The sequence below is a fragment of the Merops nubicus genome, unplaced genomic scaffold (genome assembly GCF_000691845.1).
Source record: "Merops nubicus isolate BGI_N331 unplaced genomic scaffold, ASM69184v1 scaffold9408, whole genome shotgun sequence".
NCBI lineage: Eukaryota > Metazoa > Chordata > Aves > Coraciiformes > Meropidae > Merops > Merops nubicus.
In genome coordinates this window covers 1-14,496 of record NW_008625095.1, presented here as the reverse complement: position 1 = coordinate 14,496, position 14,496 = coordinate 1, and the positions used below count along the sequence as shown (strand labels likewise).

The following is a 14,496-nucleotide window of genomic DNA, read 5'->3' as shown; positions in this document are numbered from 1 at the left end:
GGGCCAGGGGAGCGGGAGGGATGAGGAGCTGCTGTTGAAGAGAGGCAGAGCCCCACCACACTAGACAGGCTGGGCAGACTCTGTGGACACTGCACCCCACGAGCAAGGGGACAGCCCCAGAGAGGTGACAGCCAGAACGGTGACACGTGGCAGGGAAGGACAGGACACATCTCACTGCTCTCTGCCTCTCCGGGTTGCAGGAGCCCGCGGTGCTGATGTTCCTGCTGCCCCTGCAAGCCAGGGAATCCAAAGAGGAGGGGCCTGACTGGCTCCTACATGGCCCAGTGATCTGCTCTGAGCACCCGTGTCAAACGTGGGGCTCCCCCAGAGTCCAGAGCACCACAGCAGCACCCTCAGATCTCAACGTCACTCTCTTTGTCGTTATCGTGGTCACCGTCATAAAACTCGTTGGTAGCTTCAGGCCTGGGGGGAAAGACAATCACTGTCAGCCAGGAGAGTCCTGCACCCTTGCAGACAGAGAACATGGTCTAGGTCACACTGCTGAAGGTCAGGAGATGCCCCCACACCCAAACACCCCATGAAATGTCACGTGAGGAGACCACCCATTTCCAGAGAGGCTCCCTGGATAAAACCAGGGGCTGAGCAGTGACTCAGTAGCTGTTCTAGAAAATGAGACTCTCTCCAGGGTAGCATCTGCCCAACCAAAGGGAAGCAAATTTCTCCAGCACAAGCTCTGGTACCTGCTGTAGTTCTCCTCGGAGCCCCTCTCCTCGGGATCGGGCTCATCCGTGCGGTCGTAGCTGAGCAGGTCGGAAGGGACGTCGTGGATCTGCACGCTGGGAGCGTGGTTCAGCATCTTCAGGTTCTCAAATATCGTCTGTCTGATCTGATCCAGGTACTACACAGGAAAAGAGAAAGGAGAGAGGGATCAGCACCACGTGATCCCACAGACCACCCGGAGCCAGGCATGTCAGCACCGCTGCCTGCCCGCTTCGTCGAGGTGGTAGCCACCAAAATCCACTTGTGCAAGATGTTGAGCAGAGCAGAGGAGGTGGGAGAGTTGATTCAGTTACTGCTACTCAAGCACACAGAAATCAGTCCCATAATTGTATTGGGCTCCCCAGTTCCAGAGAGACAAGGAGCTACTGGAGAGAGGCCAGTGGAGGGCCAGAAAGTTGCTGAGGGGCCTGGAGCATCTCTGTGCCACAAAGGGCTGAGAGCCCTGGGGCTGGAGAAGAGAAGACTCAGAGGGGATCTGATCAATGCTGAGCAAGAGCTAAAGGGCCCCCGAAGGACAAGAGGCTGGGGCCAGACTCTTGTCTTGTCAGTGGTGCCCAGTGACAGGACAGGGGGCAATGGGCACAAACTGGAACCCAAGAGGTTCCACCTGAACAGGAGGAGAAACTTCTTTGCTCTGAGGGTGTCCGAGCCTGGAGCAGGCTGCCCAGAGAGGTTGAGGAGTCTCCTTCTCTGGAGAGATCCCAGACCTGCCTGGGTGTGATCCTGGGCACCCTGCTATGGGTGACCTGCTGGAGCAGGGGGGTTCGATGAGATGATCTCCAGAGGTCCCTTCCAACCCTACAATTGTACTATTTGAGAACCTTGCTGAGTTCTTTTTACAAGACTTTTTGGCAACCCAGAGCAAAGGTTCCACTTGTTTTTCATCACTTTTCTACCCCACAAGAATCCCTTGCCTGGGCCCTACCTGGTTTCACAGAAGAGCATCACCCCAGGGGTTCAGAAGCACACAGCACCAAGGCTGCCAGCACGTACCTGCCTGGAGTTCTGATTTTCAATCCTTGTGCTGACATCAGGATGAAGGGTGAAGTCTGGAGCAAAGTATTCGAAGTACTCTGTGAAGGAAGGAGCAAGAGAGACACAGCAGAGGTGAGGGTGGCAGCTCACCATGCCATGAGTGACAGACCCCAAAAAGCACAGCGAGGTACAGCTCTGCAGCTGCAGGGAATTGGATCCCAGAATCCCAGCATGGTGGGGTGGGAAGGGACCTCTGGAGATCACCTCATCCAACCCCTTTGCTCCAGCAGGTCACCCAACAGCAGGGTGCCCAGGATCACATCCAGGTGGGTTTGGGATCTCTCCAGAGGAGACTCCACAATCTCTCTGGGCAGCCTGCTCCAGCCCCTGCCACCCTCACAGCAAAGAAGTTTCTCCTCCTGTTCAGGTGGAACCTCCTGGGTTCCAGTTTGTGCCCATTGCCCCTTGTCCTGTCGCTGGGCACCACTGACAAGAGTCTGACCCCAGCCTGTTGACCCCCGGGGGCCCTTCAGCTCTTGCTCAGCATTGATTCAGATCCCCTCTGAGGCTTCTCTTCTCCAGCTCAACAGCCCCAGGGCTCTCAGCCTTTCCTGGCACAGAGATGCTCCAGGCCCCTCAGCAGCTGCAGAGCTTCCACTGGACTCTCTCCAGTAGTTTCTTGTCTCCCTTGAAATGGGGAGCCCAGAAATGGATCCAATACTCCAGAGGTAGCCTGGCTAGGGTAAAGTAGAGGGAGAGAAGAACCTCCATGGATCATGGGATAACGTGTGGGCAGGCTGGAGAGAGTCCACAGAAGGTCCACCACGATGGTCCAAGGACTGAGAAGTTGCCATGTGAGGAAAGACTGAGAGAACTGGGTTTGTTCAGCTTGGAAAAGAAACTTCAGGGGAGGCCCTGTCATCATGTTCCCGTAGTTAAAAGGTGGTTACAAAGAAGCTGGAGACTCCCTTTTTACACAAAGTCCCATGGAAAAGATGAGGGGTAATGGGGACAAGTTACTCCTTGACGAGAGTCCAACTAGACACAAGAGAAAATTTTTTCCACACCAAGGACAATCACCCATGGGAATAATCTCCCTGGGGAAGTGGTGGAGTCACCAGTACTGGACACTATTAAGGTTCAGCTGGACAGGGTGCAGGGCCAGCTTGTCTAGACTGGGCTTTTGCCAAGAAAAGTTGGGCCAGCTAATCTGTGATGTCCCTTCCAACTTAAGATTCTAGGATCCTATGATATACAGAACAACAGAGCCAGAAAAAGCAACACTGTAAAGGAGATGATCCACATTAAGTGAGACATGACAGTGTAGGTGTGTGTCTGCCCAGCAAAGTCTCCAAGCTGATGGCAGGAGATGACTAAGGCCAGCTCTGAGACCAGAACAGGCTGTCGCTTTGGCCCTGGCCTTACCTCTGGTCACAAAGCAGAGCAGAAGTGTTAATTCTTCAGCTGACATAACAAACATTTCAGCTCAGCTAGGGAGTTAAAAATGAAGCTCCAACTCACCACTGTAAGGGAGCTCTTCACTTATCGCTTCATCTACGAGCAACGACGTTTCGTAAGTCCTGAAAACGTGGAGCAAGAGGAGTTCAGTGCAGAGAAAGCTGCGTGGCACAGGCAGGGACAAAGCCCACTCCTTACCCAGTGACCATCGAGGAGCAGAGACTCACCAGCAGCGTGCCACATTGCGGACTGTGTAGCCACCTCCTCCCAGTACCAGCAAGGGGATGTTGAAGCTCTTCACGTACTCCACGCACTCCCTAGAAACCCCAAGCGAAAAACAAAATGCCAGAGCTGGTAAATGCAGCACAAATTTGTGTATCAAAAATGCCACCGTGCACCCAAACAGCACCATGGGTGGTGTGGTAGGCCTGGAGCTCAGGGCTACCAGCCAGGGAGGCTGAACCACTGCTCTACAGCACCCTGCACAAAGCCTCACTCCCAGACCCCACTCCTGTCACCCAAGAGTTAAAAACCCCCAAAGAACTCCTGGTGCTGCAAGGAGGCTGAAGTCAAATCTCAAAACTCACAGCAGGAGACTCCTTCAGGCTAAGGAATGGTCGGTCTTTCAACACTGGCGAGGACTCTGGTCTTTCAACTTGTGGACAGCAGGACCAGGTCAGGGACTGTCCCCCTGCACTCAGCACTGGGGAGGTTGTCCCTCAAATCCTGGGGTCAGTTTTGGGCCCCTCCCTCCCAGATGGACCTTGAGGGGCTGGAGCATGGCCAGAGAAGGGGAATGAAGCTGCTTGGGAAGGGTCTAGAGCCCAAGTCTGGTGAGGAGCAGCTGAGGGACCTGGGGGTGCTGAGCCTGGAGCAAAGGAGGCTCAGGGGAGACCTTCTGGCTCTCCACAGCTCCCTGACATGAGGCTGCAGCCAGGGGGGTGTTGGGGTCTTCTCCCAAGGAACAAGGGACAGGACAAGAGGAAACAGCCTCACATTGTGCCAGGGGAGGTTGAGGTTGGACCTGAGCAACAATTTCTTCCCCTTGGGGGCTGTCCAGGGCTGTGCCAGGCTGCCCAGGGCAGTGGTGGAGTCCCCATCCCTGGAGGGGTTTCTAAACCGTGGAGATATTGTGCTGAGGTACACAGATTAGTGATGACCTGGCAGTGCTGGGTTAGTGGCTGGGCTTGATTTGAAAGGTCTCTTCCAACCTAAAGGACTCCATGATTGTCTGATCCAGCTGCCTGCTCTGCCCCAGCCCCCTGCACTTACCCGTGGCCTCTTATGCTGAGGTTGAAACACCCGAGGCGGTCGCAGCCCAGGGAATCGGCGCCACACTGGGGAACAGAAGGACAGCGACTCCATTTTTGTTGCTTTTCCAGACACACACCAGTGTCCCCACCCCTCAGCCACCCTTCTTCACCAGACGGTGCAGAGAGCAGCTGGGCTGGGACACTCCAACCAACAGCAGCCCCCTCACCAGCCTCCCAGAGGGGTGGGCACACGCAGGGACTCGCCTTCTTACCTGCAGGACGATGCAGGTGGGCTGGTAGTAATCTACTACCTGGTTAATGACTGGCTGGAAGAGGTGTTTGTAACCTGCAGGGAGGAAGGTACAACCTGTCATGGTCCTGGAGCAGAAGGGCCAGCACTCAGCTGGGCAAGGGGATGTGGAAAACCAAGGCAGGAACACCTACTCTGGTCGTCGATGCCGTCCCGCAGAGGCACGTTGAGGCAGTAGTAACGACCACTCTCAGCACCAACCTCGTACATGTCACCTGCCCAGGGAAAGACAAGGAGAGTCACAACAGCTCTCAGGCTCCAGAGGGGTGGTAAGGCCAGGTCTGGGCTGAGCTGAGAGCTCTCGACCTGCTCTGAGTTACAACAGGACCGGTTCTGCTCAGGGATTTGACTTTCCAGCTCAGCACTTGCTGAAGCCCACAGCAGATTTTCTGCAGGCTGCTTTTAGCTCCATGGTTGAGTTATCCCCAAGGGCTGGGGTGTGCAGACAGGCTCCTGCCACACCTGCTCCTCTGCAGACTGAGGTCACTGCTCAACCTTCTGCCCCGCGTTGAGGTGCAGTAAGGACAAGGTGGCACCTTCAAGGAAGAGCAGCCAGGACAGGGGACCCTCCGCTGACCAACAAGGGATTCCGACCCATCTGCACCATGGTCAGTATAAGGCTGGGGGATAACCAGGGTCAAGCTTCTTCTTCAAAGGCCAGTATCTGAGGAGGACTCTGTCCATTCTGCCTTTGATCCCAAACTGTGTGTTCCTGAACCCAGCTTTTGCCACTGAGTCCAGTCTGGGACTTGCCCACCAGCTTGTCCCACAGCACCAGTGGTGACAGTGATGTCATTACCATCAGGGGGTTGGGTTCCATGTTGTATGCAAATATATGAAAATCCATTTAATTTTATTACTATTATTTTCATTAAAAGCATTTTAATTTTCTTTTCCCACCCATAAGTCTCTCTCCCTTATCCCCTTTGGGAAGGCAGAGGGGTTGATAGAGTCTGTCACTCACCCAGTGGCCAGTCCAGCCCTGACCCTTGACACAGGACCCCTTTTCTCACATGGGACTATCCTTCCATTCTTCTCCACCTGCCCTCTAAACCCTTTTCTCCCTGCAGCTCTCCTTTTGTGATTTTTACACTTTCACCCTCCAGCAGAGCTTTTGGAGGGCCCCATAAGGGAAGCACCCACCTGTGCCAGGGAAGAAGTAGTTCCCATACTTATGGAAGGACACGGTCATGACACGGTCAGTGAGGTAGAAAGCCTCCTGGACACCATCTCCGTGGTGGATGTCGATGTCAATGTACAGGACACGTGGGTGGTACCTGTTGGAGGAAAAGCACCGTGAGCCTCGGCTCCCAAACCCACCACCAGCATCTGCAGAGCCAACAGAAGTCACCTGAAGTCACCTTGGCCCACCTGAGGCCTAGCGAATGGGTTAGGTAAGAGGCATTCATACATGGCCAAACATGCCCCACCACCAAATCAACTTCTTCTGATGCACTTGGAAGTAAGATTTTTAGAATGAAAGGTTGTCAAGATGTAGTAAAAAATGTTTTGGAAAGCAGATGATGAAGAGAACCCATTTTAACTACTTAGGTGTTAAAAAGTCGTGGGGTTTTGTTTCCTCAACAAACAATACACCATTAGTTAACCCTGAGGTGCCCCAACAATTTTGTCATATGAGGAAACAAAAGGTTTCCTCCAAGGAGGAGGTAGGAACACTTACTCCCTCCCTGTGCTAGAGTACTGGCAGCACTGATTCCCATCTGGGCAGCACCAACACCACCAGGCTGGACATCTGTGCTGGAGCACAGAGGGTGAAGAGGGGGAGATCAGAGGATCATAGAGAGGTTTGGGTTAGAAGGGACCTTTAAAGCACATCTAGTCCACCCCCCCTGCAGGGAGCAGGGACATCTGCAACTAGAGCAGGTTGCTCAGAGCCCCGGCCAACCTCACCTGGAATGGTTCCAGGGATGGGGCAGCGACCACCTCTCTGGGCAACCTGGGCCAGGGGCTCACCACCCTCAGCATAAAAAAATTTCTTCCTTCTCTCTGGTCTAAATCTCCCTCTTTGAGTTTAAAACCATCACCCCTTGTCCTGTCTCAACAGGCCCTGCTCCAAAGTCTGTCCCCAGCTTTCTGACAGGCCCCCTTGAAGTACTGAAAGGTATAAGGTCTCCCTGGAGCCTTCTCCAGGCTGCCCCAGCCCAACTCTCTCCTGCTGGGCTCCCAGCAGAGGGGTTCCTCCCTCGGGTCATTGCTGGGGCTCCTCTGGCCCCGCTCCAGCAGGTCCCTGTCTCTGCTGTGCTGAGGACTCCAGAGCTGCCCCAGCACTGCAGGGGGGTCTCAGCCCAGTACCTTGCCTCAGCATCCCAAGCTCTAGAAGAGCCCAGCTCCTTCACCTCAGAGACAAACGCCAGCCAGGAGCTGAAGCAGATGCATGCACACAGCCCCTGTCCACTGGAAAAGGGAGAAGAGGACTTCTCAGAGCAGAGGCACCAAAGGACTCCCATGCTGGGAAGCAAACTCAAGTATGCAGCCACCTGCTGCAGAGATGCTTCCTGAGAAGGGGGAACAGAAGAACAGGGACACATGACAGCCTCTCACGAGGGGTAATGGGGCTGTGCTGGAACCTCTGGCAGGAAATGGCTGTGCAGAGATACACAGCCCAGCTCCTAGGTTCCAAACAGAGCAGGGGAGCCTGGCAGAGAGGAAAGGTGCTCAAGAAACCCCAGCACACCCCATAATGGTGACTTTGAGAGGGAGCAAAATTGCCAGCACCCACCTAACTATTGTCTGGTTAACCCCAAGTCTTTATTAATTCCATCACATTGTCTCAGTTACAAGAAGGGAATTTGAGAGTACATAAAAACGTAAAAACACCCTATTAATCCCAGAAAAAGGTATTTCTGGAACTCTTCTTCCCATTCCAAACTTATTTTTCAGTTTCCAAAAAAACCCAAACCACCAGCATACTCTTTTCTACTCAAAGCAAGTGTCCTTTGATCATCCATGTGTTGCTGGAGTCCTGTTCTTAATCCACTGAAGCAAATCAAGAAAGATTTGAGTCATTTAACTGCCTCCAGTGAGCCATAATTTACATTTACCTACAAAAGGCCCAACCAATGAGGTTCAGGAGACCCTGAACGGAGCATTTCACAGATGGATGAAAAACAGAGTGGAAGAATTCTGTATCCCTCAAGCTGCACACAATGAAACTTGAGGCAGATATTCCAAATCTCCACCACTCGTTCCGGTGTCTAAGGAGGAGGCCAGGACAAAAATCAAGTTGTTGGCCCTCCTGAATGCTGGAATGGCAAATGAGGGGGGAGAAAGAGAGAGGGAGAATGGAGCAGGAGCAAGGGGACAGCACACACCAGCCAGGACATTGTGCAGTTGCCCCATGGACTTACTTGAGCAGCTCCAGGATGCCAATCACGATGTCATTGACGTAACAAAACCCAGAAGCCTGCAAGGGAGATAAAACCGAGGAGCATTAGAAGGGATCAAACACAGAGCCTGGGTTTCAAACAGACAGAGGAATATGGAGATTGGCCTCATTACCTCAAACTTTTTGGCGTGGTGCAGGCCCCCTGCCCAGTTTATTGCAATATCACAGATCTAAGAAGGGGAAAAACAAATTTAAGGTGACAACATGGCCACTTCCCCAGCACACCAACTTCAACTTGCCCAGCCCTGTGGCCCACAAACACCCTCCTGGCCTTTCCTTCTCCTGTGGAGGACCTCCCAAAGCTTCTTCTTGTTGTTAGCCCAGATGTGGATACATCATGTCCATACTGGATTAGTCCTGTGCTCTACATTCCCAGTTAGGCCAGAAAAGATCATCTCCCACCACCACTGCTCCCCCTACAGCAGCAGGCAGAGCACCCAGCACACACAGTTTGTTCCTGAGCTCGCTCTTTACACTCATCAGACCTTTCTCAGGTCTCCAGAAGACTCAGTCCTCTGTAGTTTCTTTTTTAGTAAGACCTGAGGGACTCTTGAGACCTTTTGCATGGTCTCAGGTAGCCCATTTCCACAGCAGAGACCCACCAGTGGTCTTGAGACCTCCCAGCAGCCACTTTCACTAAAGCCCCAGGTTTCTGAGGTTCTCCTCAGATGGACCCCCTGCCATTGGCTCTTGCCTGTGTGTCAGAAGACAAGGACACCAGCACTGTTACCTTGTTGTTCAGTTGAGTTGCTCCCTGCAGGGAGGCCCCAGTATAGCGAGAGCAAAACTCAAAGAGGCCTGGAAACACTGGGCTGAAAAAGGAACCACGAGTCAAACACAGAACATATCATTCCTCCCCCATTTCTTCAGAGCAAAAGCAGAATAAAATTGGCCAGGGATGGTTGGACTCAATGACCTTAAAGGTCTTCTCCAACCTAAATGACACAGAACCACAGGATGTGGAGCCCCTGGGTCATCAGCTCACCAGCATCATGTCACCAGCTACATCCACAGACGAGTAACAGCTTGAAGATGGTGGGGGGTTTATTTTCCTCTCTCATTTTGGGTAAGAAAATGCTTTGTGATCATCAAAGCAACACTGAGAGTGGTGAGCCCCTGGCCCAGGTTGCCCAGAGAGGTGGTCAATGCCCCTGGAGACATTCCAGGTGAGGTTGGCCGGGGCTCTGAGCAACCTGCTCTAGTTGCAGATGTCCCTGCTCCCTGCAGGGGGTTGGAACCTGATGATCTTTAAGGTCCTTTCCAACCCCAACCATTCTGTGATTCTATATTAAGAAATGGGAACAAATTACTTTAAAAACCAGTTCCCACGTCGAAGAACTGGAGGCTCTGCAAGCACAAGCAGTGAAAGAGTCTCCACCCCAACAAGCTCCCAGCCTAAATACTGACCGAAAAAAGGAGGAGTGTAAGAGCTGAAGAGAAGCAAAAGGACTCGAGGAGGAGGTTCCACCACCTGGTCTACACAGGAAGGTCATGTTCCTCGTTCTGGTTAAAGCCAAGGGAGAACCAGGACGTTCTAGAGGAGGCCTGGGGGTGGCAGACTCACCAGTCGTCGCCCACGTTGAAGGCGTTGAGGCTCTTGGTGAAGCCCTGCATGTTGTTGGGGCTCACCCTCTGCAGGAAGTCGATGTAGTCCTCGGAGTGGAAGCGGCACATGTCGTGCTGGGACGCCTGGTACGGTTTGAAAACCTTCAAGAGAGAAAGGCCAAGAGTCATGTCCCACCCAGAGGCACCTCTGCCTTCAGCTGTAAGAGATCTCCAGCTGATGGCCAAGCGACCTGCAGGAGGTATAGCCAAAAATGTTCTTTCCTGATGCCCACCTGCAGTGAAATTCAACCAGTTGCTCCCTGAAACTGAATTTCCTCCTGATTTCTCTCTTCCAGCCATAAACCAGTCTCCTGGCTCTCCTCACACAGGCTCTGATGTCTCCCCCTACACCCCCCTCCTCGGGCAAACCAGCAGAATAAACCAGCTGAGCTCAAGCTACAGCTTCTTCCTCACTGGAGGGCACCACTCTCTGACCAGCCCCCACCTTCCATACAAAGTTAAGACCCTGACACAGGGCTGGTTTCAGTCCCTCTGGCAGATTTGCCTGTAATGGGTCGACGGGTTCCAAAGTTCTCTGGAAAAAGCTCAGAACCAGAGAGAACAGCTGCAGAAGCTTCATCTCTTTTGGAGAGGTGGCAAAAACCAGTCAGGGAAGTGGACGGGTTCACAGTAAGGATCTTGTGATGACACAGGTTGACCTGTTCAGCGCCTAACACATGGAGCTCAACAGACAGAGTCAGACCTGAACACCAACTGCCTGGTGAGAGGACAAAGCCAAGGAGACCAAACCCAACACAAAACAGTCATCACAGAGCAGAACTACCCCTTGTTGGATGTCCAGAGGCCACCCTGAACAACAAGAAGTAGAATCATACAATTGTTTAGGTTGGAAGAGACCTTTCAGATCATCGAGTCCAACCATTCCCCAGCACTGCCAGGTCCCCACTGACCCATGTCCCTCAGCACCACACCTCCACAGCTTGGAAACCCCTCCAGGGATGGGGACTCCACCACTGCCCTGGGCAGCCTGGCACAGCCCTGGTGGCCCTATTCCTCAGGTCCAACCTAAACCTCCCCTGGCACAATATGAGGCTGTTTCCTCTTGTCCTGTCCCTTGTTCCTTGGGAGAGGAGCCCGACCCCCCCCTGGCTCCAGCCTCCTGTCAGGGAGCTGTGGAGAGCCAGAAGGTCTCCCCTGAGCCTCCTTTGCTCCAGGCTCAGCTTCCTCTAGACCCTTCCCAAGCAGCTTTGTTCCCTTTCTCTGGCCATGCTGCAGCTCCTCAAGGTCCTTCTGGGAGGGAGGGGCCCAAAACTGACCCCAGGGTTTGAGGGGCAGCCTCCCCAGTGCCTAGTCCAGGGGGATGATCCCTGCCCTGCTCCTGCTGGCCACACTCGTGCTGATCCAGGCCAGCGTGCTGGTGGCCTTCTTGGCCACCTGGGCCCACATTGGCTCATCTTCAGCTGGCTGTTGACCAGCCCCCTCAGGTCCTTTCCAGCCCCTCTTCCCCCAGCCTGGAGCACTGTGGGGGGTTGTTGAGACCCAAGGATCCAGCACTCGGCCGTATTGAACCTCATCCCATTGTTCCAGCCTGGCCAGAGCCCTCTGCAGAGCCTCCTACCCTCAAGCAGATCAACACACCCACCCAAATTTTGCATCCTGTGTAAACTGACTGAGGGACTGTCCTGTCCCTGCAGTGGAGAAGACTCTGTAACCATGCCAGAATTCCAAACATGGGCCTAATCCTGCTCTCTCTGCTCACTTTGTTTGATACAACTCTGGTTCTCAGGTGCTTGAGAAGCAGCCTTTAGGCTTCTTTTGGTATCACAACTACTAAATTATTTAGTCAGGTCTTTGAGGGCATGGTGGAGTTTGGTTCTAACTCTGCTTTCACGTCTCACGGTGGGGATGAGGAAACCTGGGAAGTGAATCACGGTCTGGAGAAGTGTCTGCTCGAGCTGGAGGGACTGGGCTTTGTGTATTTCTGTCCAACAGCTTGGCACCACCACCAGGTTTCCAGAGCAGCTCTGGATTTATCCCCAGAGCAGCTGCAGACGCGAGAACACACGGCTGAGACAAGCTTTGTCCTCCAGAGCCTCAAACCAGCTCCTCGCCACCATCGACAGGCACGCCCACAAGCCAGGGCTGAGCTCCACGGTCACTCTGAGAGCAGCCTCTGGGGTCACCCAGTTCAGGGCCACGACTGAGAGGGGAAGTGGTGGCTTGGCCGAGCAGCAAGAGGAGCAGAGCCCGACTGCAGTGGGGTGAGGAACACACGGGGGGATCTGGGAGCACAAAGGGAACATCCCAGAATCCCAGCATGGTGGGGGTTGGAGGGACCTCTGGAGATCATCTCACCCAACCCCCCTGCTCCAGCAGGTCACCCATAGCAGGGTGCCCAGGATCACAGCCAGGTGGGTTTGGAACCTCTCCAGAGCAGGAGACTCCACAACCTCTCTGGACAGCCTCCTCCAGCCTCAGGCAGCCTCAGAAAAGAAGTCTTTCCTGCTGTTCAGATGTGGAACCTCCTGGGTTCCAGTTGGTGCCCGTTGCCCCTTGTCCTGTCACTGGGCACCACTGACAGGAGTCTGACCCCAGCCTCTTGTCCCCCAGGGGCCCTTTAGCTCTTGCTCAGCATTGATCAGATGCCCTCTGAGTCTTCTCTTCTCCAGCTGACCAGCCCCAGGGCTCTCAGCCTTTCCTGGCACAGGGATGCTCCAGGCCCCTCAGCAGCTTTGCAGCCTCTGCTGGGCTCTCTCCAGTAGCTCCTGGTCTCTCTGGAACAGGGGAGCCCAGCACTGGACCCAGTACTCCACATATGTAAATCCACTCACCCCTACACATCAAACCCGAAGCACGTGAAGCTGTAGCCTGGAACATCTGCAGTAACAGGGGCTATGGTCCCCTCCCAGGGCACCTCAAACAGGGCACAGGCTGTGGGGACAATGGGCAGCAGCTACAGCCAGCTCCTGGATCAGGAAGCATGGCCTGGAACCTTGCCAGGCAGCCCAGGAATCAAACTGCCCAACAGTCTGAAACAGCTCCCAGGCAATCCCTCCACTCTGGGAGACAAAACAAAAGTTGTCCCTAAACACTCAGCTGCTGCAGGTGGCTTGCCCTGCACGGCAAAATGGGTAAAAGCCACTTCAAAAGGGGCAGAATTGCAGACTTTGAGCATTCCAACCTTGATATTGTATCAGCAGGGGTTCAGTTACAAGCCCTGCGCTCCCAAGAGCTTTTCCTTTGTTCTGTGCTTCAGGAAGGGGCAGAAAAGTGAACAAGGATTCCAGGGAAAGCAGCAGTTTCCATCCCACTGGCACCCAGCGAAACAAAACACCCCCAAAAAAGGGTTTCCACCCTTTTCCAGGGTCATTCTGGTAACCTAGACTTGTTCATTCTCAGAAAAATTAAGATTTCTGTTTCCTTTCCAATTACTGCTACATGCTGATGATGTTTTGTCAGGTTTACACAGATTAGGGAAGAGAAAAACCTTTCTAGCTGGGCTCTTTTAACCATTGCTTGAGCTGGTTGGTCAACAAAAGGTTTGAAGAGCAGGCTGGACAACCACTGGTCAGGTAAGAGACACGACCAGTGAACCCATTAAGGTGTCAAAGTGAATTTCAAGCCTCTTACGGGTCTGGGTTTGTTTCCAGCTCTACTGTCATACAATCACATGGTCCCCGGTGGTCACCAGCACCTTCCTAGAAGGAGCTACAGACACAGGAACATCCTGCACAGTCCCCAGTGGCACTGCTGCAGCTCCAGGCACTGTCCTCACAAGATGCTGACAACCAACCGTGGGGCCTCTCTGCCCAGCTCTGCCCGGTCCGATGGGGGTTCAGGGTGCTGCTGAACGCTGTGTCCTCAACAGCTCTGTGCCATGCTGTGCCCAAAGTGGAGCTGAGGGAGAGGCCACGGCACAAGGGATCTGTGAGAACCTACCATGACACGCCAAACTTTGATGGGGGAGTGCTAAGAAGCATGGAACCACTCAGGTTGGGAAAGGTCTCTAAGATCATGGGGTCCAACCACCACCCAACACTACTGTGACCACTGAACCGTGTCCCCAGGTGCCACGTCCACATGGTTTTTGAACCCCTCCAGGGATGGGGACTCCACCACCTCCCTGGGCAGCCTGGAAAGAAATTCTTCCTAAAATCCAATCCAAACCTCCCCTGGGGCAACTTCTGCCCATTGCATCTTGTCCTATTGCTGGTTCCTTGGGAGATCAATCCCTACCTCACCTCTGTCAGGGAGTTGGAGAGAGCAACAAGGTCTCCCCTGAGCGTCCTCTTCTCCAGACTAAACACCACCAGGTCCCTCAGCTGCTCCTCACAAGCCATATTCCCCAGACCCCTCACCAGCTTCGTTGTCCTTCTCTGGACCCGCTCCAGCCCCTCAATGTCCTTCTTATCCTGTGGCACCCAAAACTGGACACAGTGGTCAAGGTGAGGTCCCACCAGTGCTGAGTCCAGGACAGTGACGATCTCTCCCCTGTCCTGCTGAGGACCCTACTTCTGATCCAGGCCAGGATGCTGGTGACCTTCCCTGCAAGCAAACCCTAAACCGCCCACCCGGGCTGCCGCCAGCCCGAAGCTGCCCGTCGCTGCCCCCTCTCCCCCCACCCACCGAGTGGGGGAGGTGCCGTCAAGCCCCTCGCTTACAATCATCTTCTTGTAGAGCCCGTAGTGCAGGACCAGGCTGTGGGTGAGCGCCAGGCGATGCGGCTTCATGGGGTGCCCCGCTCCTGGAAAGGAAACGACACCACCGGGAATCACTCGGGTGGGACA

The 14,496-nt window shown here is 54.0% G+C and overlaps 1 protein-coding gene across 1 annotated transcript; it reads right to left on the bottom strand.

Moving 5' to 3' along the window:
• Nucleotides 1-353: 353 nt before the first annotated feature.
• Nucleotides 354-14,454, bottom strand: HDAC3 (histone deacetylase 3). The gene is made up of 14 exons (XM_008945564.1): nt 14,371-14,454; nt 9,708-9,850; nt 8,874-8,955; nt 8,257-8,313; nt 8,106-8,161; nt 5,881-6,014; nt 4,872-4,952; nt 4,700-4,773; nt 4,447-4,511; nt 3,402-3,491; nt 3,238-3,296; nt 1,735-1,814; nt 702-859; nt 354-423 (listed from the first exon to the last, which is right to left on the bottom strand). Exons 1-14 carry the CDS (start codon nt 14,437-14,439, stop codon nt 354-356), a joined length of 1,218 nt encoding a protein of 405 aa, XP_008943812.1. The 5' UTR covers nt 14,440-14,454.
• Between the last annotated feature and the right edge of the window lie 42 nt (nt 14,455-14,496).

Excerpts from the sequence above, each read along its gene's own strand:
- HDAC3 (XM_008945564.1), bottom strand. The coding sequence starts at position 14,439 with ATGAAGCCGCATCGCCTGGCGCTCACCCACAGCCTGGTCCTGCACTAC. Across the intron at positions 8,162-8,256 it reads ACCACGCCAAAAAGTTTGAG|GCTTCTGGGTTTTGTTACGT; the intron begins GTAATGAGGCCA and ends TCTCCCTTGCAG. Across the intron at positions 3,492-4,446 it reads CTCAGCATAAGAGGCCACGG|GGAGTGCGTGGAGTACGTGA; the intron begins GTAAGTGCAGGG and ends TGGGGTTTCTAG.